Source organism: Panthera onca, chromosome D1, assembly GCF_046562875.1.
Source record: "Panthera onca isolate mPanOnc1 chromosome D1, mPanOnc1 haplotype 2, whole genome shotgun sequence".
NCBI lineage: Eukaryota > Metazoa > Chordata > Mammalia > Carnivora > Felidae > Panthera > Panthera onca.
In genome coordinates this window covers 60,395,763-60,423,211 of record NC_138348.1, presented here as the reverse complement: position 1 = coordinate 60,423,211, position 27,449 = coordinate 60,395,763, and the positions used below count along the sequence as shown (strand labels likewise).

At 38.6% G+C, this 27,449-nt stretch overlaps 1 protein-coding gene across 4 annotated transcripts in view; it reads left to right on the top strand.

The window, feature by feature from the left end:
* GDPD4 (glycerophosphodiester phosphodiesterase domain containing 4) overlaps positions 1 to 27,449 on the top strand; it is a 175,595-nt gene that overhangs the window by 29,716 nt on the left and 118,430 nt on the right. For all 4 annotated transcript variants that reach the window (XM_078433077.1, XM_078433076.1, XM_060605547.2 and 1 more), the window contains exons 4-5: positions 15,719 to 15,812; positions 23,880 to 23,939. In XM_078433077.1, the coding sequence (XP_078289203.1) occupies positions 15,719 to 15,812; positions 23,880 to 23,939 (154 nt within the window). The remainder of the gene's footprint in view (positions 1 to 15,718; positions 15,813 to 23,879; positions 23,940 to 27,449) is intronic.

The window sequence follows — 27,449 nt, the reverse complement described above, 5'->3', positions numbered from 1 at the left end:
AAATGCCTTTGAAATTTTGATAGGGATTGAACAATCTGTAGATGACTTTGGATAATATGGAAATTTTAATAACATTCTTCCAATCATGAACATGAGATATCTTTCCATTTATTTGTGTCTTCACTTTCTTTCCTCAGTGTCTTATCTTTTTCAGTACATAGACCTTCACCTCCTTGGTTAAATTTATTCCTAAGTATGTTATTGTTGATACTAATGTAAATAGGATTTTTTCCTTATTTCTTTTTCAGATAACTCATTATTAGTGTACAGTAATGCCATTAATTTTTGTGTGGTGATTTTGTATTTGTTAATTTGTTAATTATATTTAACTGTTTTTTGGTGGAGTCTAGGATTTTCTGTATATAAAATTATGTAATCTGCAAGTAGACACAGTCGTACTTCTTCCTTTCTGATTCTGATGCCTTTTATTTCTTTTCTTGCCTGATTGCTCTGGCTAGGACTTCCAGTACTATGTTGAATAGGAGTAGTGAGAGTGTGCACTCTTGTCTTGTTCTTGATCTTCGAGGAAAAGCTTTCGACCTTTCACAGTTGAGTGAGATACTCACTATGGGCTTGTCATATGTGTCCTTTATTATATGGAAGTATATTCTTCCTATATTTTATTTGTTGAGAGTTTTTTTTCTTTTCAAGTTTTAAATTCCAGTTAGCATACAGTGTAAATTTAGTTTCAGGTGTAGAATTTAGTGATTTAATACTTCCATACAATGGTGCTCATCACAAGTACCCTCCTTAATCCCTACCACCTATTTAATCCATTCCCCTCCCCCTCCTCCCTGGTAACCATCGGTTTATTTTCTATAGTTAAGAGTTTGTTTCTCCGTTTTCCCACTGAGAATTTTTATCATGAGAATATTTATCATGAGTAGGTGTTGAATTTTGTTAAGTGCTCTTTTTTTATCTATGGAGATGATCATATGATTTTTGTCTTTCATCCTATTAATGTAATGTATCACATTTATTGATTTGTATATGTTGAACCATCCTTGCATCACTGGGATGAATCTCACTTGATCATGGTATATGATCTTTTTAATGTGCTATTGAATTTGGCTTGCTAATATTTTGTTTAAAATTTTTTTTAATTTTAATGTTTATTTTAGAGAGAAAGAGAGAGCACAAGTGAGGAAGGGGCAGAGAGAGAGGGACACACAGAATCTGAAGCAGGTTCCAGGTTCCGAGCTGTTCGACATGGGGCTCAAACCCACGGACTGTGAGATCACGACCTGAGCTGATGTCGGAGGCTCAACTGACTGAGCCACCCAGGCGACCCATGGCTTGCTAATATTTTGGTATGAATTTTTGCATCTATATTCATCAGGAATATCAGCCTGTAGTTTTCTTGTAGTGCCCTTATCTGGCTTTGATATCAGGGTAATTCTGGCTTTGTAAAATGAGTTTGGGAGTGTTTTCCCTCTTCAGTTTTGGGAAGAGTTTGAGAAGGATCAGTATTAATTCTTTAAATATTTGGTAAAATTCACTAGGGGAGCAGTCTTGGTCCCAAGATTTTCTTTGTTGGAAGGTTTTTTATTACTAATTCAGTCTCCTCATTCAATATTGATCTGTTCAGATTTTCTATTTCTTCATGATTCATTTTGGTAGATTGTATGTTTCTAGGAATTTATCCATTTCTTCTAGGCTGTCTAGTTTGTTGACATATAGTTGTTCGTAGCAGTCTCTTACAGTCATTTTCATTTCTGTGGTATTGATTGGAATGTCTCCCTTTTCATTATAATTTTATTTATTTGGGTCCTCACTTTCTTCCTTGGTTAGTCTCGCTAAAGGTTTGTTGATTTTACCTTTTCAAAGATTCAACTTTTAGCTTTGTTCATCTTTTCTGTTGTTTGCCTGCTCTCAGTTTTATTCATTTACCAAATAAATTGTCCCTTGAATGAAGAGAAGGCCTTGCAGAAGGACCTTACTACATGACCAAAAGTATTTCTTCCTTCTGTCCATCTTCTTCCTAGTTTTTCCCCCAAAGACTCTCTGGCCATTTACCAAGGTGGTTGTGCATTGGGGTTGTACTTTCGGGGAATTAATGGACACTGACACTGAACTGACATGAATTTCTGGAGCTGTAAAAACACCACTGTGATTCACTAGTCAGAATAAGGCTTTCTTTTTTGGATGATAGGTAACAGATGGCAATTGGATCAGGTCCATTTATTTATTTATTTACATCCAAGTTTGTTAGCATATAGTGCTATAATGATTTCAGGAGTAGATTCCAATGATTCATCCCTAGGTATAACACCCAGTGCTTATCCCAACAAGTGTCCTTCCTAGTGCCCCTTGCCCATTTAGCCCACCCCCCACCCACAACCCCTCCAGCAACCCTCAGTTTGTTCTCTGTATTTAATTCTCTTATATTTTGTCTCCCTCCTTGTTTTTATATTATTTTTGCATCCCTTCACTTATGTTCATCTGTTTTGTATCTTAAATTCCACATATGAGTGAAGTCATATGATATTTGTCTTCCTCTGACTAATTTCACTTGGCATAATGCCCTCTAGTTCCATCCATGTAGTTGCAAATGGCAAGATTTCATTCCTTTTGATTCCCAAGTAATACTCCATGGCGTGTGTGTGTGTGTGTGTGTGTGTGTGTGTGTGTATGTGTGTGTGTATATATATACACATATATATATACATATATATATACACATATATATATGTGTATATATATGTATATATGTGTATATATATATATATACATATATATATATATATATATATGTATATATATATGCATATGCCACATCTTCTTTATCCATTCATCCATTGATGGACATTTGGGGTCTTTCCATACTTTAGCTATTATCCATAGCACTGCTGTAAACATTGGGGTGCATGTGCCCCTTTGAAACAGCACACCTATATCCCTTGAATAATTACCTAGTAGTGCAATTGCTGGGTTGTAGGGTAGTTCTGTTTTTAATTTTTTGAGGAACCTCTATACTGTTTTTCAGACTGGCTGTACCAGTTTGCATTTCCACCAGCAGTGCAAAAGAGATCCTCTTTATCCGCATCCTCGCCAACATCTGTTGTTGCCTGAGTTGTTAATGTTAGCCATTCTGACTGGTGTGAGGTGGTATCTCATTGTGGTTTTGATTTGTATTTCCCTGATGATGAGTGATGTTGAGCATTTTTTCATGTGTCTGTTGACCATCTGGATGTCTTTGGAGATGTGTCTATGCATGTCTTTTGCCCATTTCTTCACTGGATTATTTGTATTTTGGGTGTTGAGTTTGATACGTTCTTTATAGATTTTGGATACTAACCCTTTATCTAATGTGTCATTTGCAAATATCTTCTCCCGTTCTGTTGGTTGCCTTTTAGTTTTGCTGATTATTTCCCTTGCTGTGCAGAATCTTTTTATTTTGATGAGGTCCCAACAGTTCATTTTTGCTTTTGTTTCCCTTGCCTCCAGAGACATGTTGAGTAAGAAGTTGCTGAGGCCAAGGTCAAAGAGGTTTTTCCTGCTTTCTCCTCGAAGATTTTGATGGCTTCCTGTCTTACATTTAGGTCTTTCATCCATTTTGAATTTATTTTTGTGTGTGGTATAAGAAAGTGGTCCAGGTTCATTCTTCTGCATGTCGCTGTCCAGTTTTTCCAGCACCACTTGCTGAAGAGACTTTTATTCCATTGGATATTCTTTCCTGCTTTGTCAAAGATCAGTTGGTCATATACTTGTGGGTCCATTTCTGGGTTCTCTATTCTGTTCCATTGATCTGAGTGTCTGTTTTTGTGTCAGTACCAGACTGTCTTGATGATTACAGCTTTGTAATACAGCTTGAAGCCCAGGATTATGATGCCTCCAGCTTTGGTTGGTTTTCTTTTCAGGATTGCTTTGGCTATTCGGGGTCTTTTGGTATGGTCTTTTGGTGTATGGTTCCATACACATTTTAGGATTGTTTGTTCTAGCTCTTTGAAGAATGCTGGTGTTATTTTGATAGGGATTGCATTGAATGTGTAGATTGCTTTGTGTAGTATCGACATTTTAACAATATTTGTTTTTCCTATCCAGGAGCATGGAATCTTTTTCCATTTTTTTGTGTCTTCTTCAATTTCTTTCATAAGCTTTCTATAGTTTTCAGTGTATATATTTTTCACCTCTGTGGTTTATTCCTAGCTATCTTACAGTTTTTGTTGCAATTGTAAATGGGATAGATTCCTTGATTTCTCTTTCTGTTGCTTCATTGTTGGTATATAGGAATGCAACTGATTTCTGTGCATTGATTTTATTTTTTGAATATACCTTATTGTCAAATTGGCTTACATATAACACCCAGTGCTCATCCCAAGTGCCCTCCTCAATGCCCATCACCCATTTTCCCCTCTCCTCCACTCCCCATCAACCCTCAGTTTGTTCTTTGTATTTAAGTTTCTTATGGTTTGCCTCCTTCCCTCTCTGTAACTATTTTTTCCCCTTACCCTCCCCCATGGTCTTCTGTTAAGTTCCTCAAGATCCACATATGAGTGAAAACATATGATATCTGTCCTTCTCTGACTGACTTATTTCACTTAGCATAATACCCTCCAGTTCCATCCACGTTGCTGCAAATGGCCAGATTTCATTCTTTCTCAATGCCAAGTAGTATTCCATTGTGTATATAAACCACTTTTTCTTTATCCATTCATCAGTTGATGCACATTTAGGCTGCTTCCATAATTTGGCTATTGTTGAAAGCACTGCTATAAACATCGGGGTAAATGTGCCACTATGCATCAGCACTCCTGTATCCCTTGGGTAAATTCCTAGTAGTTTTATTGCTGGATCATAAGGTAGTTCATTTTTAATTTTTTGAGGAACCTCCACACTTTTCCAGAGCGGCTACTGTGCATTGATTTTAAATCCTATAACTTTGCTGAATTCATGGATCAGTTGTAGCAATTTTTTGGTAGAATCTTTTGGGTTTTCCATATAGAGTATCATGTTGTCTGCGAAGAGTGAAACTTTGACTTCCTCCTTGCTGATTTGAATGCCTTTTATTTCTTTGTGTTGTCTGATTTCTGAGGCTAAACTTCCAATACTATGTTGAAGAACAGTGGCGAGAGTGGACATCCCTGTCATGTTCCTTTTCTTAGGGGTAAAGCTCTTCAGTTTTTCCGCATTGAGGATGATATTAGTGGTGGGTCTTTCATATATGGCTTTTATGGTCTTGAGGTATGATCCTGCTATCCCTACATTCTTAAAGGCTTTTATCAAGAAAGGATGCTATATTTTGTCAGATGCTTTCTCTGCATCTGTGGAGAGGATCATTTGGTTCTTGTCCTTTCTTTTATTGATGTGATGAATCACGTTAATTATTTTGCGGATATTGAACCAGCCCTGCATCCCAGGTATAAATCCCACTTGGTAATGGTGAATAGTTCTTTTAAGGTATTTTTGGATCTGGTCAGCTAGTATCTTGTTGAGGACTTTTGCATCCATGTTCATCAGGGAAATTGGTCTGTAGTTCTCCTTTTTTAGTGGGGTCTTTGGTTTTGGAATCAAGGTAATGCTGGCTTCATAAAATGAATTTGGAAGTTTTCCTTCCATTTCTATTTTTTGGAACAGCTTCAAAAGAACAGGTGTTAACTATTCTTTAAATGTTTTGTAGAATTCTCCTGAAAAGCCATCCAGCTCTGGGCTCGTTTTTTGGCAGATTTTTGATTACTAATTCGATTTCTTTACTAGTTGTGGGTCTGTTCAGATTTTCTATTTGCTCCTGTTTCAGTTTTGGTAGTTTATATGTTTCTAGGAATTTGTCCATTTCTTCCAGATTGCCCATTTTATTGGCATATAATTGTTCATTCTCTTATTGTTTGTGTTTCTGCTGTGTTGGTTGTGATCTCTCCTCTTTCATTCTTGATTTTATTTGGGTCCTTTCCTTTTCCTTTTTGAGCAAACTGGCCAGGTGTTTATCAATTTTGTTAATTTTTTCAAAGAACCAGCTCCTGGTTTCATTGATCTGTTCTGGGTTTTTTTTGTTTTTTTTGTTTTTTTTTGGTTTCGATAGCATAGATTTCTGCCCTAATCTTTATTATTTCCCATCCTCTGCTTGTTGTGGGTTTTATTTGCTGTTCTTTTCCCAGCTCTGCAAGGTGTAAGGTTAGGTTGTGTATCTGAGACCTTTCTTCCTTCTTTAGGAAGGTCTGGATTGCTATATACTTCCCTCTTAACGGCTGCCTTTGCTGCGTCCCAGAGGTTTTGGGCTGTGGTTTTATCATTTTCATTGGCTTCCATGTACTTTTAAATTTCCTCTTTAATGTCTTGGTTAGCACATTCATTCTTTAGTAGGATTCATTCTGTAGTCTTGAAGTATTTGTTATCTTTCCAAATTGTTTCTTGTGGTTGATATCAAGTTTCATAGTGTTGTGGTCTGAAAATATGCATGGTATGATCTCACTCTTTTTGTACTTGTTGAGGGCTGATTTGTGTCCCAATACGTAGTGTATTCTGGAGAACGTTCCATGTGTACTGGAGAAGAATGTATATTCGCTGCTTTAGGATGAAATGTTCTGAATACATCTGTCAAGTCCATCCGGTCCAGTGTGTCATTCAAAGCCATTGTTTCCTTGTTGATTTTCTGTTTAGATGATCTGTCCATTGCTGTAAGTGGGGTGTTGAAGTGAGCTTCTGTATGTTTGTGATTAATTGATTTATATATTTGGGTGTCATCACATTTGGAGCATAAATGTTGACAACTATTAGATCTTCTTGGTGGCTAGATCCCTTAATTATGATATAATGCCCGTCTTCATCTCTTGTTACAGTTTTTATTTTAAAATCTAGATTGTCTGATATAAGTATGGCTACTCCAGCTTTCTTTTGGTGACTATTAGCATGATAGATGGTTTTCCATCCCCTTACTTTCAATCTGAAGGTGTCTTTAGGTCTAAAGTGGGTCTCTTATAAACAGCATATAGATGTATCTTGTTTTCTTATCCATTCTCTTACCCTATGTCTTTTGATTGATCTTTAATCCATTGACATTTAAAGCGAGTACTGACAGATACAAATTTTTTGACCTTATGTTGCCTGTAGAGTTGGAGTTTCTGGTGGTGTTCTCTGGTCCTTTCTGGTCTTTGTTGCTTTTGGTCTTTTTTTTTTTTTTTTTTTCATCTTTTCTCCCCTCAGAGAATCCCCCTCAAAATTTCTTGTAGGCCTGGTTTAGTGGTCATGAACTCCTTTAGTTTTTGTTTGGAAAACTTATTATCTCTCCTATTTTGAATGACAGCCTTGCTGGTTAAAGATCTTGACTGTATATTTTTCCAGTTCAGCACATCGGATATATCCTGCCACTCCATTCTGGCCTGCCAAGTTTCTGTAGATAGTTCTGCTGCAAACCTGATCTGTCTTCCTTTGTAGGTTAAGGATTCTTTTTCTTTTGATGCTTTCATGATTCTTTCCTTGCCTGAGTATTTTGTGAATTTGTCTATGATATGCCTTGTTGATGGTTGGTTTTTGTTGAAACTAATGGGAGTTCTCTGTGCTTCCTGGATTTTGATTTCTGTGTCTTCCCCCAGGTTAGGAAACTTTTCTACTATGATTTGCTCACATAAACCTTCTACCCCTTTTCCTCTCTCTTCATCTTCTGGACCCCCCTTATGATTCGGATGTTATTCCTTTTTAATGAGTCACTGAGTTCTCTAATTCTTATATCATTCTCTTTTGCCTCAGTTTCCCTCTTTTTTTCTACTTCATTATTCTCCATAAGTTTGTCCTCTGTATTGATGATTCACCACTCTGCTTCATCCATCCTTGCCGCCAGGGCATCTATTCCAGATGGCAGCTCAATTATAGCATTTTTAATTTTGTCCTGACTAGATTTTACTTCTTTATTCTCTGCAGAAAGGGATTCTATGCTATTTTGAACCCCAGCTAGTATTCTTATTATCATGATTCTAAATTCTGGTTCAGACATCTTGCTTGTACCTGTGTTGATTAAGTCCCTGGCTGTTATTCCTTTCTGTTCTTTTTTTTGGGTGAATTCCTCCATTTCATCATTTTGAAGGAAGAAAAAGAATTAATAAAATAAAAAAATTTTAAATAGAAATTAAAAACAACACAAAAAATCAAATAAAGGATGCTAATTCCTAGGTGTGTCTTGGCCTGGTTTTGAAAGAAGCTTGACAGAATAGAAATAAAAAGAAAAGAAAAGGAAAAAGAAATGGAAATGTTTGAAATTTAAGAAAATCAATACAATAAAATAGAATAAAATGAAATGATGACAGTAAAATAGAATTTTAAAAACTTATTAAAAAGTAAAAAATAAAGTACAAAAATTAAAGAAAGATCTTTTTTATAGAAATGGAAAATAAAAATAAATTCTGTATTCAAGAATGAGAAAAGAAAAAAAATTGAGTAGATGTACCAGTGAACAGGATGAATACAATTGAAATTACATCCACTTTCCCCTAGAAGTCAAACTATGAAGCACTTTATAGTCTGTAAACTAAGCAGGTAGAGAGATTTTGTGGTGTTCATCTAGCATGATTGGCCCAGTTGGACAGGGCTTGGTATAGCGGCTCCATTCTCCCCGAGATGTCACTGCTTAGTTTACTGGCATGGATTGTTGTGGCATGTGTAGGCGTGTATGTGCATGTGCAGGAGGGGTGAAAATGGCATCACCTAGGGGCGCCTGGGTGGCTCATTTGGTTAAGCATCCAACTTTGGCTCAGGTTATGATCTCCCAGTTTGTGGGTTTGAGCCCCGCATTGGGCTCTGTGCTGCCATCTCAGAGCCTGGAGCCTGCTTCAGATTCTGTGTCTCCCTGTCTCTCTGCCCCTCCCTCGCTCATGCTCTGTCTCTCTTTTTCTCTCTCAAAAATAAACGAGCATTAAAAAAAGAACAGAAAATGGTGTCACCCAGCTACCTAGTCTCTAGTATCAGAATTCTGTATTCTTGCTGACCAGCAATCAGCAAGAGTTTCCGTCCACTCCCCACTTCTATGCTGCACATGACCAAGCCATCAACCTGCCAGCTGGCACCTCCCTTCTGAATTTTATCTAAGATGGGGCTGTGTTTCCAAACCCTTCACTTCTGAGGGTCCTGCAGCTTTGACCTGCTCAGACCCTCTAGGGGAGGGTCTCGCTGAGCACTGGCTGGGTGCTGGCCAGCCCCCTGGTATGTTTGTGTGACTGTTGGGCTGCAGATGTCCAGAGACTGCGGCTGGGTGCTAGCCCACCCCAGAAGTTCGTGTGATCGTGTAGCAGCAGCGTTTCAGGGATTATGGTAAATCACAATACCCATCTGACACCAGACTTCACCCCTCACATCCTTGTTCCAACACCAGCAAATGTGGCTGTTTGGGGTCCGCTGGGACCTTTGCCTGTGGGGAGGCCACATAGCCTCTACCAAATGTCCTCCCAGCAGGGGAACTACCTCTCCCCGTGTGGCCTGAGGACCCCTTGGACTTCACTGCTCCTGAGGATTAGCTCTTCCCACCAGAGCTCTGCCAGGTATTGAGCTGCAGAGTTTCAAGCTCCGTGCTCTCCTGTTTATAGCATCTTAATGGAATTCAAACCGTCTCCTTCCTCCTTTCTTTCTTTTTTTGTTCAGCCCTTTGCAGTCCCTTTCTCCTTTCTTTTTTTGTTCTGTCCACTCTTTCTCTCCAGCTGCTTTTGTGTGGTGAGGGAGTGCTTTTCCTGTACTTTCCCCCCGTCTCTGTTCTTTCTCCTCAAGCAAAAGCAGCTCTCTACCCTCTGTGGCTTCTGTCTACCCCAGTTCACCTCTCCACACCACATACCTGCTGAGTTCTGTGGTTCAGGTTGTGCAGATTGTTGCGTTAATCCTCAAATCAGTTTTCTAGGTTTGGAAACTATTTGCAAACCATTTGCAAGATGGTTTGGTGTTGATTTAGCTGTATTTCAGGGACAAGAGAGGGAGAAAAAAGTTCCATGCAGCTCTGCCATCTTGGCCCCTCCTCCTGGCTGAGGTCCATTTCCATAGTGGGTCTAGCACATCCCAATCCCACTCTATGGTTATTTCTCTAGTTTTGGAATGCATCGTTGGAAGAAACATACTCAGCAGCAAGCAGAATTCTCACTAAATTGTCCATTATCAAATAGAAGTTGTATATATGATTGTGCTCCCACAGGTTCTAATGTCACAAGTAAGTTTTATGGGCAGTTTTACCATTGTTACTATACCAAATTACTGAAAATTGGGTGGCCTAAAACAATATCTGTTTATTGTCTTATAGTTCTGTAGGTCATAAGTCAGTCATGCTCAGCTTAGGTACTTTGCTTAGGTACTCAGCTGGGTACTCTGCTTAGGATCTTATAATACTGAAATCAAGGTGCTAATAATACTATACTATAATACTATAATACTGAAAGCAAGGTGCATAAATGCTGGCTTGAGCATTTATGTGTAGACTGGGTGAGAATCCACTTCTTGGTTTATTCAGTGTTGGCAGAATCCATGTATTTCTCATTGTAGGAATGAAGTGCCCTTTCTTTGGTGGTTGTCAGATGGAAGTTGTTCTCACCTTCTCAAAGCCAGTGAATTCTTTAGCTTGTGACCTTCTCTATCTTCAGAACTAAGAACTGTGTGTCAGGTTCTCTCAAACTTCAGATTTCTGAGTTCTTCTTTCTCATTTCTCTTACTTCCTTTTTATGCCCTCCTCTTCTGATTTTAAGAGTTCATGTGATAACACTGAATTTACCCGGATAATCCAGGTTAATCTCCCTGTTTTAAAGTCAGCTGTTTAGTAACCTTAATTATGTCTGCAAAGTTCCTTTTACCATCTAATATAACATCATCACTGGTGTGACACCAGAGGACAGAATTCATGGGGGCCAAAATTCTGCTTGCTCCTCTCTCCTTCCCTCCTTATATTTATATATGTATATATACATATACACACACATATACATATACATATATATGTATATACATATACATATACATATATACATATGTATATATATATTGTAAGTGTGCATACATACACACACATTTTTCTCTTTTTTCATAATAGGGTGTGTTTATAGTAGTTAACCATATATATCAGTACTTAAACTGGAGGTATAACCATCACCCTGTGGTGAGAACTCTAACCTCTCTTGGAGAGAGGATTGGTGTATTTTGGTTCTATGAGAGATCATTGCATCATATTAGAAAATAAGGGTAGTTAGTAGAGGTGTGTATGGATTCCAAGTTGACCATGAGTGGGCTGTGATCTTATATTATCTGGGACTGCTAAACTGAAACTACATTTCTAAGAATTCTATTGCCAGTATAGGATTGGGTTAGGATTAGGTACACGAGAAAGTTGCATAAAATTTGGATGTGGGAAGTGAATCAGCAGCCATTGTTTTATAATCTGAAGATCATTGGTGTGCCGGCATTATGGCAGCCTTCATGCTGGGGCATGGGGTGGTACCTTGGCCTACATACTCCCTAATCCTGCCATCTCTTTTTTAGTTTCTCTGTGTCCTAGGCCATATAAGTGTGCAGCTCAATGACCAAAGGCACCAACTTTTTCTACAGGTCATTCTTATCATCAAGGTTGGAGGCAGTGTATTATAACTTTGCTAAATTAACATTCTTTTCTGTGGAGCACAGGGTGCTGGATTATGAGTCAAGGCAACAACAGTAGTGAGTGGTGGTTCAACAACAGGCCACAAGAGAAATCAAAAGAGAGAAGTTTATTACTTATAGGTACTAGAGGATGTACATGGTACACCTCAAGGGGGCACATGGAAGGTCAAGGCAGAGTTTAGACAGAAGGCATGACTTAGGCACATGCCTTTATTAGTGTCCTTGGATGGAGTGGTTACTGGGCTAGGACCAGATTGGTCAATTCAAACTAAAAGAGCAGGAGTTTGGTAAGCCCCATGAGAGTCATATCTAAGGGGCACATAAGGCATACAGGTGCCAGGGAGCAGAGGAAATCTGATCCCAAGGGCTGTTGGGGGAGTCCTATCAGGAATTTATATTTGCTTGTGGCTCTGGGATGCTGTATAGGGCATGTGTTTCTCTGAGGGGGCTAATGTCAGTTTAACTTCCTTGCAGCCCACTTGGCCAAACAAAATGGATGTTGAGGCAGCAGTATCCTGGACTAGCTTAGCTAAATGCTTGACCCAGTGAAAGACAGACACAGGTTCCATTGTATGTGTCCACATGGGTTTCAGTTTATCCTCATGTGTTTCAGTTTGTTCTTGTGGGTTCCAGTTGCTCATTATAGAGTTTAGTTCTCTCATATGTCAGGTTCAGTTTTCCTTCCCGACTGCTGGCCTGAGTTCTAGCAGCTTTAGGGCCAATATCAGAGCAGATGTAACAGACTTATATAGCCTTCTCTAGTGGCTTCTATAACAGCATAAGGTCTGATCCCTATAATAAAGCCTTTACTGACTGATCCCAGACCAATAAAATATTTTAATCATTTTGGAAAAGTTCTCAGCCACTCTCTTTTCATATGTTTTCACTCAATTTTTTATCACCTCTACGTTTGGAACTTCAATTTTATGTATATTAGACCTCCTTTCTTTATCCCCAAGTGTCTTACTTTTCTTTATTTTTTGTATATTTGTTCGTGTGTCTGTTTCATTCTTGATATTTTTTTCTGACCTATTCTTTGTTTGACAAATTCTTTTATTTTTTTAAATTGGTCTCCTTTTAAATAGTTCTATACTGAAATTCTTAATTTTGTCACAGTCTAAACATTTTACGGATATTTATTTAGAAGTCTGTGTATAATACCTTTCTTACCTAGATATGCCAGAGATCTTTTTATGTTGTCATCTCTTTAGGCATTCACTAATGTGGTCTCCTATCCTAGCATGACTGATTGTTTTGCTTGAGCGCAGTATTGTATATAATAAGTTGTATAGGTAATTTGAGACCTTGAATTACATTATGTCCTCTCAGTTACTCTGACAAATACCTAGGTGTATTAGCAAATCCTGTTCACCTTAATTCAATATTACATACTTAAATTGTTCAAAGCTATGATTCAGTCCCCCAGAAGCAGTCTATTTTTGGTTTGTGCTTACTCCTAAGATTTAGCCCTAGAAGGTCCTAAATCAAAGTGTATAGTGTCTAGCAGATTACCCTCCCCATATTTTTGTCCTCCTAGCCCTGCAAGATATCTCTATCTCAGCCACTTCTTCTAGAGAAAAATCACCCAAATGACAAGTTATGTATTGTGGATTTTCCTCTCTTACTTGGATCTTGGTTCCATAGTTCGTCACTGCTTATTGGCTCCCTCATGCCTTCATTTAGATTCTAAAGAACATATCATCCAGCTTTTTTAGTTGTTATTCCCTTTTAGAGCAGAATTTTTGATGGGGTGACTATCACTTCCCTTTTCCCCCCATGTGTGTTGTGGGGTTAGACATGTCTCCCCATTCCTTATGTTATGTGAAAGTTTCTAATGCCTCACCACAATGTGTCTTTTTTTCCCCCTCAGAATTACTGTCAGCTGACAATAAATTGGTGGGACTAATATAAAGCATTGTGGTATGTAGGAAATGTATTTGGGGAAGGTACAAGAAAGCTGCATCTTGCAGCTATGGGAAAGCAGAGAAGGGGTCCTGGAAGGTCTCTTTAAGCTTTGGTGCAGCAAATGTGGATTTAAGTGAGGAGGCTGCATTGACTAGTCTGCCCTAAAAAGTCTTTCTGTATTGAATGAGAAGGCTTCCATCTAAAAGGGGGATGTGATTATGCTGCTAAGGGGATATAAAGCAAATGGCCCAGAGCGGGGAGAAAACTGCTTGAAAATACTAAGTCAGAAGAAGCCTGCATTGGACAATCCATATGGAGTGAGCCTACTGTATATTCCCAGCAACTGTATATTTGCAGATTAAAGGAGTGATGACCAAGAAAGACTTCCTTTTTTAAGTTCCACTGATGTGTAGGCAGTCACTTAAGCTAACTCCTTTTCATTCTTCTCACTCCATTTTGTTATCTCCCCCCACCACATGCACACACCATCACTAAGAATGAGTACAGATTAATGGGACAGGAAGAGGTAGAAAAGGGAGAGAGAGAAATAAAACCACAGCTCTTCCTTTGCCTGAAGTTCACAGCAGATGAATTGAACTAATAATATTTATGTGTGATCGAATATACAAAATAAGGTTGAAAGGAAGTAAAAAAAAAAAAAAAAAAGAAAAAATCTAATGTAGCCAGGGAAATGATTAGAAAAGGTAGAGGCACCATTAAATGGCAAACCTTAACTTTCCATTCTCACTTGAAAGCAAAGTTGGTGTCGCTTCTTGGTTAAGCTGTTTGAGTAATCCTTTGGCTGTATCTAGACTGATACTAAGTCTATCTTTCATTTTTTCCCCAAGAACTTTGTTTTGTTTTTTTTTTTATTATCCCTGTGCTCATATTGAAACATCATATTCTTGGGGTACCTGGCTGGCTCAGTCAGTAGAACATGTGACTCTTGATCTTGGAGTTGTAAGTTCAAGCCCCATTTTGGGTGTAGAGATTACTTAAAATCTTTTTTGAAAACCCCAAAGCATTATATTCTTGTTACATGCATGTTAGTCCTTCCTTTATTTCTCTAAACATCTTAAATATATTTATTTTGTGATTATTTTCTGATTGTGCCATTATATTTTCTTAAGTGCAAGTTTTTTATTTGTTAGCTTTATTGAATTCATTTGCTGACATTATTTGATGCTTTCGGATTTCTAGTTGTGAGTTCATATTCTACAGAATACTATTCCCAGTGTCTTGATTTGGGATAGCTCTCACTAGGATGGCTGATTGCCTGTTTCTTTGTTCTTGATGTGTCTTAAAGCCTGTGAGGAAAGAGAATTTCCCTTATTGTTTTTAATGTGGTTCTATGTTCACTAATCTAAATTTTATATTATTAAGTTATAATTTCTCCAGGTTTTATATGAAGAGAAAGTAATTCCTGTTATCTGGAAATGAGTTCAAATTATTTGACATATAATACGTAGACCAGAATAACACTGTTTCTCTTAGCATATTATTAGCAGCTTTCTCTCATAACATACTTAAGGAACAGAATACGTTCGAACTGTTTTTAAAGGGCCCAAATATCTTAGCTCTAGCATAGAGCAGTTAATATGGTGGCTGTGATTGCAGCTATATATGAAAACATACATGCAAATGGGCAGGGACCATGCCAAAATGGAAAACATTAATTTTGTTATTTATTTATTTATTTTTAATGTTTATTTCTGAGACAGAGACAGAGCATGAGTGGGGGAGGGGAAGAGAGAGAGGGAGACACAGAATCAGAAGCAGGCTCCAGGCTCTGAGCTGTCAGCACAGAGCCCAACGCGGGGCTTGAACTCACAAACCGTGAGATCATGACCTAAGCTTAAGTCGGTCGCTCAACTCACTGAGCCACCCAGGCGCCCCAGAAAACATTAATTTTATTAAGGTGGTAAACTTATGGATGGCTTTTTCTCTTTTGACATTGCAGAATTTCTGTATTATTATATTGATTTTTTTAAAGAGGGCATAAGTTTTGAGTATATATTCTAAATAATTAAAAAAAAATCATACCACTTATACAGAACCCCACTAAAGTACCCAGTTGCCTATAGGATAAAGTTAAAACTTTCAACTAAATATCTCCAGAGCTCTTCACAGATCTATTCTCAGATTTCTTCTCTTACCTCCTTCCATTTTCCTAAGCCTCATCTAGTCCAGTCTTATTCCCTACCCTTGACACAGACACTACTTATTTCTGCTATATGTTAAGGATTGAAACACATTTTTGCAGGGTCATTTTTCTAGGTACAGGATACTGGTTCTTTTGGTCCATTGTTTTGCTGAGTTTATTTGGGATCCTGACTGCCTACTCTTCATTGCTGGTGGTGAGTAGTGTTTCATTGCTGTTGGTGAGTAATGTTTCACGTTTCCCCTACTCTCTTCCCAAGTAGCCTCATGAGGTGCTCCTGTCTAGGATGGTATCCAATTGGTGCCAGGAGTCTTCAGAACCCAAGATTACTCTTGTATTAGCAGAGTTGGAGTTTATATTAGCTATTTGAATCTTAGGCACAAGGGATGGATGGAGGAAAAAAAAGCTTGTTCTACTGGAGGATCTGTCTTAAAATCTTCCCTTTGAAAGGGTGGTAGACCATCCTTTTTCTAGTCTTATTTCATGGCCTATTTTATGGTTCATTCAGTGTTGTTATTTTAAACACTCAACAGATTCACATTAGCTGTACCTTTACATGTTGAGCTATCTCATTTCATATTTAATCTCCTGAGAACCAGTCTTCCTTGGCCTTACAAATTAGGTAGTTTGTCAAACCTGTCCTATTGTGCAAATGCTAGTCCTCAAGAGGACGGTTAAGATGGCAGAGGAGTAGGGTGACTCTAAGCTTGCCTCCTCCCCCAATCAGCTAGATAAATATCAAATCATTCTGAACACCTAAAAAACCAATCAGAAGTCTTAGAGAGCTAAGCTGCAAGTCTAAAAACAGAAAAAATGACCCATGGAAGATAACTGCAGAGAGTTGATGTGTGGGAGAAAAGAGCTGAGGGTGCTGTGGTAGGGAGAGATCCCGATTGGAGAGAGGTGAACTAACAGTGAAGAAAAAAAGTGAAAATACTCACAGAGAACTGTACAAGAAAACTGTTCCCCAAAACCATTGATGGGGGGAAAGGCGAAGGTTTCAATACCACCAGTTTTTTTATAAATAGTGGAGCGCAGAGTCTGAAGTTTCAGAGCTCAGTGCCTGGTGGTGCTCTGGCGAGGAAGCAGGGTAGAGCCTCAGGTTTGGGCAAACGAGGTCTAAGGATCCCCTGGATCACATGGGAAGAAGCAGTTCCCATGCTTGGAGTGCATTTGGTAGAGGCAACTCAGCCTATCCATGGGCAAAAGACTGGACAAGTGCCATAGAGCTGCCCTATCACTAGTATAGGAACAAAAACACTGGCTGAGGACAGAAAACCTTGGAACTGGCTGTGTTGTGATTTATCATAAGCTCTGAGCCACTACAACTGTGTGGTCATGTGACTATTTCCTGGGACAAGCCAGCACTGGCCATGGCACAGCAAGACCATCCCCCAGAGGATCAGAGTGGGTCTGAGCCATGGGGGTCTCTGAAGTGTGGGGTTTTGAAACACAGTCTGAGATAGAACCCAGGAGAGCAGCACCACCTAGTAGGTAGATAGCATGGACACAGACGGTGAAAGGCAGGGTTCTGATGGAAGGTGGGATTACAGATGATTTATTGTGCCTCTGTGAGGGTGGGAACTTCCTACTCCAGAGACTAGAGAGCAGGGTGAAGCTATTTTCACCCCTAGCTGGGACTGATTGACCTCAGTGGGCTAAACAGCACCACCAAGTGGAGAATGGAGCCATTAAACTAAGCCCCACCCCCCTGGGCCCTCCAAACACATCTCTATTAGGGCAAATCCACCTGAGAATCAGAGCAGAGGGCCCTTCCCCCAGAAGAACAGCACAAACCCCTTCCATGCACTAAGTCTAATGATCATAGAGTGCTGCAAAACTTCAGCTATAGGGGAAGCAGGATCTAGCTTCCTTTGGGTTTTTTGTTTGTTTTGCTTTTGTGCTTTTTTTCCCTTAGGTAAGGAAAGAGCAAATTTTATTTTATTTTATTTTATTTTATTTTATTTTATTTTATTTTATTTTATTATTTTTTTTATTTTTAATTTTAATCTCTTTTTTCTATCAAGCTTCTCTTTAAATATCTTAAGAATTATTTAAACTTTGTTTTTTCTGAGAGAGTACATGTGAATGGGGAAAAGTGGGAGAGAGAGAGAGAGAGAGAGAGAGAGAGAGAGAGAGAATATCTCAAGCAGGCTCCATGCTCAGTGACATGGGCTCAATCCCACAACCCTGGTGTCATGACCCAAGCTGAAATCAAGAGTCAGACACTCAACTGCTGAGACACCCAGGTGCCCCATCAAGCTTCTCTTAGCAAACAAACCAAAACACACCTAGGATCTAGCTTCATTATTATTTAAAAATTTTTATTTTATTATTTTTTCTTGTTTTCCCCAAAATGACAAGACAGAGGAATTCACCCCAAAAGAAAGAACAGGAAAAAATGACAACCAGAGATTTAATCAATACAGATGTAAGTAAGATGTCAGGACTAGAATTTAGAACAATTATAAGGATTCTAGCTGGGCTGGAAAAAAACATAGAAGACTATACAGAATCTCTTATTGCAGAGATAAAGAGCTAAAATCTAGTCAGGCTGAAATTAAACATGCTATAACTGAAATGCAGACTTGAATGGATGCCATGACAGTGAAGATGGATGCAGAGGAGGAACAAATTAGTGATACAGAAGATAAATTATGGAAAATAATGAAGCTGAAAAGAAGAGGGAGACAAAAGTAATGAATCACAAAGATAGACTTAGGGAACTTAGCAACTTATAAAAAGGGACTAACATTCGTAAAATAGGAGTACCAGAAGATGAAGAGAGAGAAAAACGGGCAGAAGGTTTATCCGAACAAATTATAGCTGAATATTTCTGTAATCCGGGGAAGGACACAGACATCAAAAACCAAGAGGCATGGAGAATTCCCATTAAATTCAACAAAACCTGACCATCACCAAGACATATCATAGTCAAATTCACAAAATACATAGACAAAGAATCCTGAAAACAGAAAGGGAGGAAAAACCCTTAACCTATAAGGGAAGACAGATTGAGTTCACAACAGATCTGTCTACAGAAACATGGCAGCCAGAAGAGAATGGCAGCATATATTCAATGTGCTGAATGGGAAGAATATGCAGCCAACAATACTTTATACAGCAAGGCTGTCATTCAGAATAGAAGGAAAGATAAAGAGTTTCCTAGATAAACAAAAACTAAAGGAGGTCATGACCACTCAACCAGCTCTGCAAGAAATATTCAGAGAGATTCTTTGAGTGGGGGGAATAAAAGACCAAAAGCAGCAAAGACTACAAAGAGATAGAGAAAACACTAGAAACACCAACTTTAAAGGTAACACAATGGCACTAAATTCATATTATTCAATAATCACCCTTAATTTAAATGAACTAAATGTTCTAATCAAAAGACATAGGGTATTAGAATGGATAAAGAAAACAAGATCAATCTATATGCTGCCTACAGGGTACTCATTTTAGACCTAAAGACACCTGCACATTGAAAGTGAGGGGATGGAGAACCATCTATCATGCTAATGGACATCAAAAGAAAGCCAGAATAGCCATACTTATATCAGACAAACTAGATTTGAAAACAAAGATGGTAACAGGAGATGAAAGGCATTATGTCATAATTAAGGGGTCTGTCCATCAAGATCTAACAATTGTAAATATTTATGCCCCCAACTTGAAAGCACTTAAAAATATGCATGAGTTACTAACAAACATAAAGAAGTTCAGTGATAATATAATAATAGTAGGGGACTTTGACATCCCACTTCCAGCAATGGACAGATCATCTAAGCAGAAAACCAACAAGGAAATAATGGCTTTGAGTCACACACTGAAATCTGTAGAATACTTATAAAAGGAATTGAAGAGGACACAGAGAAATGGAAAAGCATTCCATGCTCATGAATTGGAAGAACAAACATTGTTAAAATTTCTATACTACCCAAAGCAATCTACACATTTAATGCAATCCTTATCAAAATACCACCACCAGGGGCGCCTGAGTGGCTCAGTCGGTTGAGCGTCCGACTTCAGCTCAGGTCACGATCTCACGGTCCGTGAGTTCGAGCCCCGCGTCGGGCTCTGGGCTGATGGCTCAGAGCCTGGAGCCTGCTTCCGATTCTGTGTCTGCCTCTCTCTCTGCCCCTCCCCCGTTCATGCTCTGTCTCTGTCTCAAAAATAAATAAACGTAAAAAAAATTTAAAAAACAAAAAAAAAACAACAAAAAAACCCAAAATACCACCAGCATTTTTCACAGAGGTGGGACAATCCTAAAATTTGTATGGAACCACAAAAGACCCTGAATAGCAAAGCAATCCTGAAAACAAAAAAACAAACTGGTGGCTCCATGATTCTGGATTTCAAACTATATTATAAAGCTGTAGTCATCAAGACAGTATGGTACTTGGCACAAAAACAGACACATATCAATGGAACAAAATAGGAAATTCGGAAATGGACCCACAACTCTATGGTCAACTCATCTTCAACAAAGCAGGAAAGAATATCCAATGGAAAAAAGACAGTTTCTTCAGCAAATGGTGTTGGGAAAACTGGACAGCAACATGCAGAAGAATGAAACTGGACCTCTTTCTTACACCATACACAAAAATAAAGTCAAAATGGATGAAAGACCTAAATGTGAGACAGGAAACCATCAGAATCCAAGAGGAGGACACAGGCAACAACCTCTTGACCTCAGCCAGAGCAGCTTCTTACTAGACATGTTAGGGCAAAGGAAACAAAAGCAAAAATGAACTTTTGGGACCTCATCAAGATACAAAGCTTCTGCACAGTGAAGGAAACCATCAACAAAACTAACAGGCAGCCTATGGAATGGGAGAAGATATTTGCAAATGCCATATCTGATAAAGGGTTAGTATCCAAATCATATAAAGAAATTATCAAAGATAACACCCAAAATGCAAATAATTCAGTTAAGAAATATGCAGGAGACATGAATAGACACTTGTCCAAACAAGATATCCAGGTGTCTGACAGACACATAAAAAGATGCTCAACATCACTCATCATCAGGAAAATACAAAGCAAAAACCATGGTGAGATACTACCTCATACCTGTCAGAGTTGCTAAAATTAACAACACAAGAAACAATAGGTATTGGCAAGAATGTAGAGAAAGGAGAACGCTCTTGCACTGTTGGTAGGATTGCAAAGTGGTATAGCCACCCTGGAGAACAATATGAAGGTTCCTCAAAAAGTGAAAAATAGAACTACCCTAATATTCCTAAGATCCAGCAATTGCACTATTGGGTATTTTCCCAAAGGATATAAAAATCAGATTTGAATAGGTACATGCACCTCGATGTTTATAGCTGCGTTATCAATATTAGCCAAACTGTGGAGAGAACCCAAATGTCCGTTGACTGATGAGGGGATAAAGATGTGGTGTGTGTGTGTGTGTGTGTGTGTGTGTGTGTGTGTGTGTGTATTTACAATGGAATATTACTCAGCCATCAAAAAGAATGAAATCTTGCAATTTGCAATGTTGTGGTTGTAGCTTGAATGTATTATGCTAAGCAAAATAAGTCCGGGAAAGACAAATGCCATATGATTTCATGCATATGTGGAATTTAAGAAATAAAACCAATGAACATATGGGGTGTGGAGAAAAAGAGGGAAACAAACCTTAAGAGACTCTTACAGATAGAGAATAAACTGAGGGTTGATGGAGGGATGGGGGTGGGAGATGGGCTAGATAGGTAATGAGCATTAAGGAGGGTGCTTGTTACGATAAGCACTGGGTGTTATATATAAGTGATGAATCACGGAATTCTCCTGAAACCAGTATTTCACTGTATGTTAACCAACTGGAATTAAAAAAAAAAAATTGAAACACACAAAAATACCAAATGCTATTCCTCTAGTCCAGGGGCTGAGTACATTTTAGCAAGTGTTTTGGCAATATTGACCATCTCTGTTGCTGACATAGTGGTGTAGTATGGTATGAGAAATTCAGGCCAAGTAAGAGAAAAGTCTGTAGAAGTGGAAAGCTTATGGGAGGATAGCTTTCAGGTAATGGGAGTTTTCCAGTGTGCACTTACACATAGGACATACATATCTTTCTCTGATTTGAAAATTCCCTTTCCTTAATTTTTTAAATGTTTATTATTTTGAGAGAGAGAGAGAGAGAAAGCACGAGCGAGTGGGGGAGGGGCAGAGAAAGGGAGACACAGAATCTGAAGCAGGGTCCAGACTCCAAGCCATCAGCATAGAGCCTGATGTGGGGCCCAAATCCACAGACTTCGGACTGTGAGATCATGACCTGAGCCAAAGTCGGTATCCTGTGGCGACCACGGAGCCACCCAGGCGCCCTGATTTCCTTTCTGATATAGAAAAGCCCAACCCCCCAAATGCATTGCCATTTGCATTTTTCAGCAAATTTGTTAATCATTATATGAATGATAAGTGCTGAGTATACAGTGATCAACAAAATATATGCAGTTTCCATTTGCATGTAGGACACTTCAAAGAGATTGGTATGAGATGTAAAGTTATAGTAATGTCTTAATGAGTTTAGACTCTAGTAGGGCAACTAAGTCACAGACAAAAGTAGCTAACACAGGCAGAGCATTATATTTGTCATTAGGCCTAAAAAAAGTTCTGCATGGGTTCTGAAAAGGAAGAGGCAACTTGCAGCCAAGAAGATTAAGTAAGACTTCTTGTAAGAGGTGTCACTGATGCGATGTTGGATTTGGACATGTGTATATGGGGATCAGGGAAGAACATTCCAGGCTGTGGGAACATCAAGACAAAGTTGGCAAGACAAAAATATGGAGTGTGACTAGATCAGAGGGAAAGGTCAGTTCTGTTAGAATGTAGAACATAATGAAGAATAATTGGGAACCAGGCTCAAAGGATAGATAAGCTTGTGACAGATTTTGGAAGGTCTGGAAAGTAAGACTAAGCCATTTGGCATAAGTCAGATTTCTATTTTAGGAAAACCATCCTGGAAGTTGTGGTGTGGAGGGTGGCTGTAGGCAGAGAGGTTGGATAGAAACTTTTCTTTTTAATGGGGAAAATGCAGGTGAAAAATGTGCTCTGAGCCAAACTCTGGCCACTGAATTGTATTGCTTTTATACACAGTGAACATGAAATGAATGGTATCATTAGCTTCGAAGGTGGGAATGAGTTCTAGTGTCTAATAAAGCAATATATTACAACAAACTTTCTATTCTGCCCTCCTTTTGGATATAAGCAGTAGCAACAACAATGAACAAAGAGGAAAACCTGAGTTCTATTTCTGTCGTTAGGTTACTTTGTAACCTTGGTCAAGTTGTATACCCTTTGAGCCTCAATTTCTTTTCTTTCAAATGAGAATGATAATATTTAATAAAATGACATTTTATGGGGCTGGATAAAGAACAAATGAAATAAGATACATAAAATTATTTTTATAAAAAGGTTAAGAGCTTTATAAAGTCCAACTCTTGTTAATATCCTAAGTATCTGAGGGTTCTGATTTTGTTTGCATCTCCATACTGACTTGGTGACTGGCTAGATTTACAATCAAATCTAATCGAGATTTATTGAATAAATACCAAGGGTTAACAATAGTGGTTAACAGTTGTAACAATGGCACTGGTTTCTCAAGAAAAAGTTTTTCTATTTTTAAATTTTTTGTTTTTCTTTTTTTTTTTTATTTTGAGAGAGAGAAGAGCAAGTGAGTGCATGCGTGGGGGAGGGGCAGAGACAGAGGGAGAGAGAGAGAATGCCAGGCAGGCTCTGTACTGTATGAGGGCTCAATCACATGAACCATGAGATCATGACCTGAGCTGAAACCAAGAGTCGGATGCTTAATTGATTGAACCACCCAGGCACCCCAAGAAAGAGCTTTTAAATAACCAACGGAAGGGCTGGCCCTTGTCCTCTCTTTTGTCACAAGTGGGTCTAAGTCATACCAGGAATACAGCTTACCATAGGGAAAATAAATTGGTAGGAACTCAGGAAGGATATCAGTGTGGTGATTGTTATGAAATACCAGAGACAATAATAATTTTCGGGGTTTCTGGTGAAAATTGCAAATAGAAGGTGACGTTTGAATTGCCTTTGAAGCATCAGTGGCATGGGGAGGGAGAGCTTTTCAGGCAGAGGGGCAGCATGACAAAGTACCAGAGGCTGACAAGTGCAGGTATAGCAAGAAGTGAATGTAATCCTAGACTCTGAAAGGAATTTTGAACTACAGAACAGTGCTTTGGACAGCAACTTGATTTCAAAATAACCTCCTTTTTCTTCTTTGCTTTTCCAGGTACTTGCATTTTTGTTGGTTTGGGAAGGGTATGAACTATACCTGCACTGGTGTCATAAGGTAGGACACTGAACCTTCGTAGGAGACTTTGGGCCAGGATTGAATGTGCCTCTTAGGCACTCAGCATGAATTAGAGTCACCTTTTCTTTCATCGTTCCTGTTAGAAAGAACTGATCTATTTACACTGTTTTAATTGAAAGAATTCAATTTCTAACATGTAACTGATTTACTGAAGGAACTGAACTCAAACTTTGTTTTCTCACCACTTCTTGTTAAACTCACTCTGTGACTCTGCTCTTCCCATCCCAAAAATGTCTTAGGCAAGCTCCAGTACTTTCTCAGTCCTGTAGTAAGTTGCAAAAACATTCTTATTTCAGTCATTAAAAATTTCTGTTCATTGTAATAACCCAAACTTCAACATTATAAGACTTTTCCTCTCCTTCTTTGGGCCTGACCCAGGCATGGAAGCCTGCAGTGATAGTGAGAGTGTGATGGTCCTTTTACCTCTCTTTCACCAGAATAGGGCCCAGGGAAAGAGGAGATAGGATAAAAGAACGTGGTTGCACAAGGATGGGCAAGAGGGTCATCTGGAGTTGATGCTGTCAGGACCAGGTAAATGCACAGTTGTTGGCTATTTATGCCACCGGCTTTTCCTGTGTGTATTTTCAGAGAACTTGACTGCACCTTTCTTGGTGCAGAAATATCCCCAGAAATTTCTCTCTTGAGGTCTTTTTGACCCTCCCTTAGTTTGGAGCCCTTTAAAATTGACTTCTGAATGATGTCTCTCAGAGGATCATATCTGGTCTACAGAAAAGTAGCATCTTTGCCCCAACATCTGTGGACATGGCTCATTTCCAACTAGCCTCCCTCATTTTGTTCTGCCACGGGCTTGAGCAGCTCCAGCCACAGCCTCTTGCTTTTTTATAGTCTTTTCAGGCATGGTTTGATACCATTCATTGTTTTTCCTTAAACCTAGGAACATACCAAACTCTGAGTCATCCCCTTAAATTTCCTCTTACTCAAACGAGAAGTATGAACTGGAAATGTAAATTTAAGAGTTACTAGAAAAGATCGAAATTGAAGTCATAGGATCTTATGGGGAAAGTATGTAGGTTGAGAAGTGAGAAAATAGGCCTTATTGAGATCACCAACGGTTTTGGATTTGGGATGCCATGATCAGTTAGTCACTACCAAGAATCCTGTGAAATCTAAAAAAGAAAACAAATGAATAGACACAAAGTCAGTCCAATAAATGCAAAGAACAAACTGACGGTTTTAGGGGAGGGGAGTGGGAAGTTTGGCAAAATGGGTGAAGGGGAGCAGGAGACACAGGCTTCCATTTATGGAATGAATGAGTCACAGGAATAAAAGGTACAGCGTGGGGAATATAGTGGTATTCTAATAGTGTTGCATGGTGACAGATGGTAGTTACACTTGTGGTACGCCCAGCATAAAATAGAATTGTTGAATCACTAAGTTGTACACCTGAAACTAATATTGTGTATCAGCTATACTCAATTTTTTAAAAAAAGAATCCTTGTGAGTAAACCATTCTGATTGCCATTCCAGGCTTGTGCCTATTTTAGAAATCAGGCTTACCTTGCTTCTGGCAGTTAGTGCTGCTACTTGACCTCTGTCACAGCAGGATCTCATTATTGCCTTGGAAATCAGGAAACCAGTTTCATTGGCAGTATCTTTCACCTTTATTCAGGCATAGAGATTTAGCCACTATAGTACTTTTGAAGGATACTGACACTTTCCTCATTAGTGTATTTTTCACTGTCCTCTGAGACCTCCCATAAAATATGGGAAATGGGTTACCTGATCATAGGTGATAGCATTCCAGCAAACTTTTCTCAATAAATCTTTGGGTTTTTCTTCCTATATTACAGCAAGAAACTGCTGGCACCCCAATTTCATTAAGCATAGGCCACTAATGAGCCAAGGTTTCAGGTAACCAAACAGTTAGAACCACTTTGAGATGTGTAATACCTGGATTCTAGTGTATTCAATTCAGAATCTCTGGTAAGTGCACTCCTATCAATCAGTTTAGCCTCATCTAAAATGTCTAGCACCCTTAGGATTCAGTGCCATAAATATTCTATAGGGGTTTTGGTCAATGTAAATTAACAGAGCCTTTGGACTCTGGGATCTAATTCCAGTTATCAGTCTGTAGGAGATGAGAAGTGATGGAAGTGGGGAATGAGAAGAGTTGGCATCCTCTTGGCAGGTAACTACCTTGGTTGTGTCTTCAAACCGGACTTGGGAGGAGAGACTACTTCTATTAGCAAGGGAGATTCTGTAGGGCTTGGAGTTTCAGTTTTAGTATACTTAGAGTAAACCCAGAAGGAAAGGGTTAACATTAAGCCTATAACCTATTCCTCTTCTACCCAGGGATTCTCAGGGAGGAATGAATGACCTCGATCAAAACTTAATAATAACCCAACCTCCTGATAAACACACTAAGGATATTTGTTAGCCAAAAGGCAATACAGAGTCCTTGTCAATGAAAATTTCTGGCAGAATATAACTGCTAGATATAAATCAGGGTTGCTTATTGTAAATAATCCTGGAATTTATAGATATATACACATATCTATGTATGTATCTATGTATAGATATATATACATGTGGGAGACATGGCTGGCTGGAGTTGTATAATTAGTGGGATATAAGATAAGGATGCCCCATAACCAAAAAGTCTCCTTCTTTGAAGCAATGTGTTCATATAACTTTGCTCAAAACATACCTTACACTCGGAGGAAATGAAAACACTAATTTCAGAAGATATATGCTCCCCTGTGTTTACCGCAGCATAATTTACAGTAGCTAAGATATGGAAGCAGCCTGAGTGTCCATCGATGATAGATGAATGGATAAAGAAGATGCAGTATACATACATAATGGAGTATTATGCAGTCATAAAAAATGAGATCTTGCCATTTCAACAACATGGATGGACCCAGAGGGTATTATGCTACATGAAGTAGAGAAGATAAATACCATATGATTTCACTTATATGTGGATTCTAAAAAACAAAACAAATGAACAAACAAAAAGCAGAAACAGATCCATAAACACAGAGAACAAACTAACTGGTGGTTGCCAAAGGGGAGGGAGTAGGGGATAAGCAAAAAGGGGGAATGATGGACGGAGTGGGAGGTCTAACTTCCAGTTATGGGATGAATAAGTCATAGAGATGAAAGGTGGTACAGAATAGGGAATATAATCAGTGGTGCTGTAATAGTGTTGTGTGGTTGGTAGATGGTGGCTCTCCTTGTGGTGAGCATAACATAATATATAGAGAGACTTATTCAATCATTGTGTTGTATACCCAAAACTAATGTAACATTGTGTGTCAACTATTTCAATGAAAAGAACACACTCCACATTTTAAGCCACAAAATCAGAATGCATCTTTAGACATTTTTACGAGTAGCTGCATTTGAAAGGATCACATTTCCCCAAGGGAATATGTTTTATATGTACCTTATAATTGCCTGTATCCTTTGAATCATTAGTAAGTTTGCTGTTGAGTAGATCATAGAACCCAAGAGATTTATGTGAGT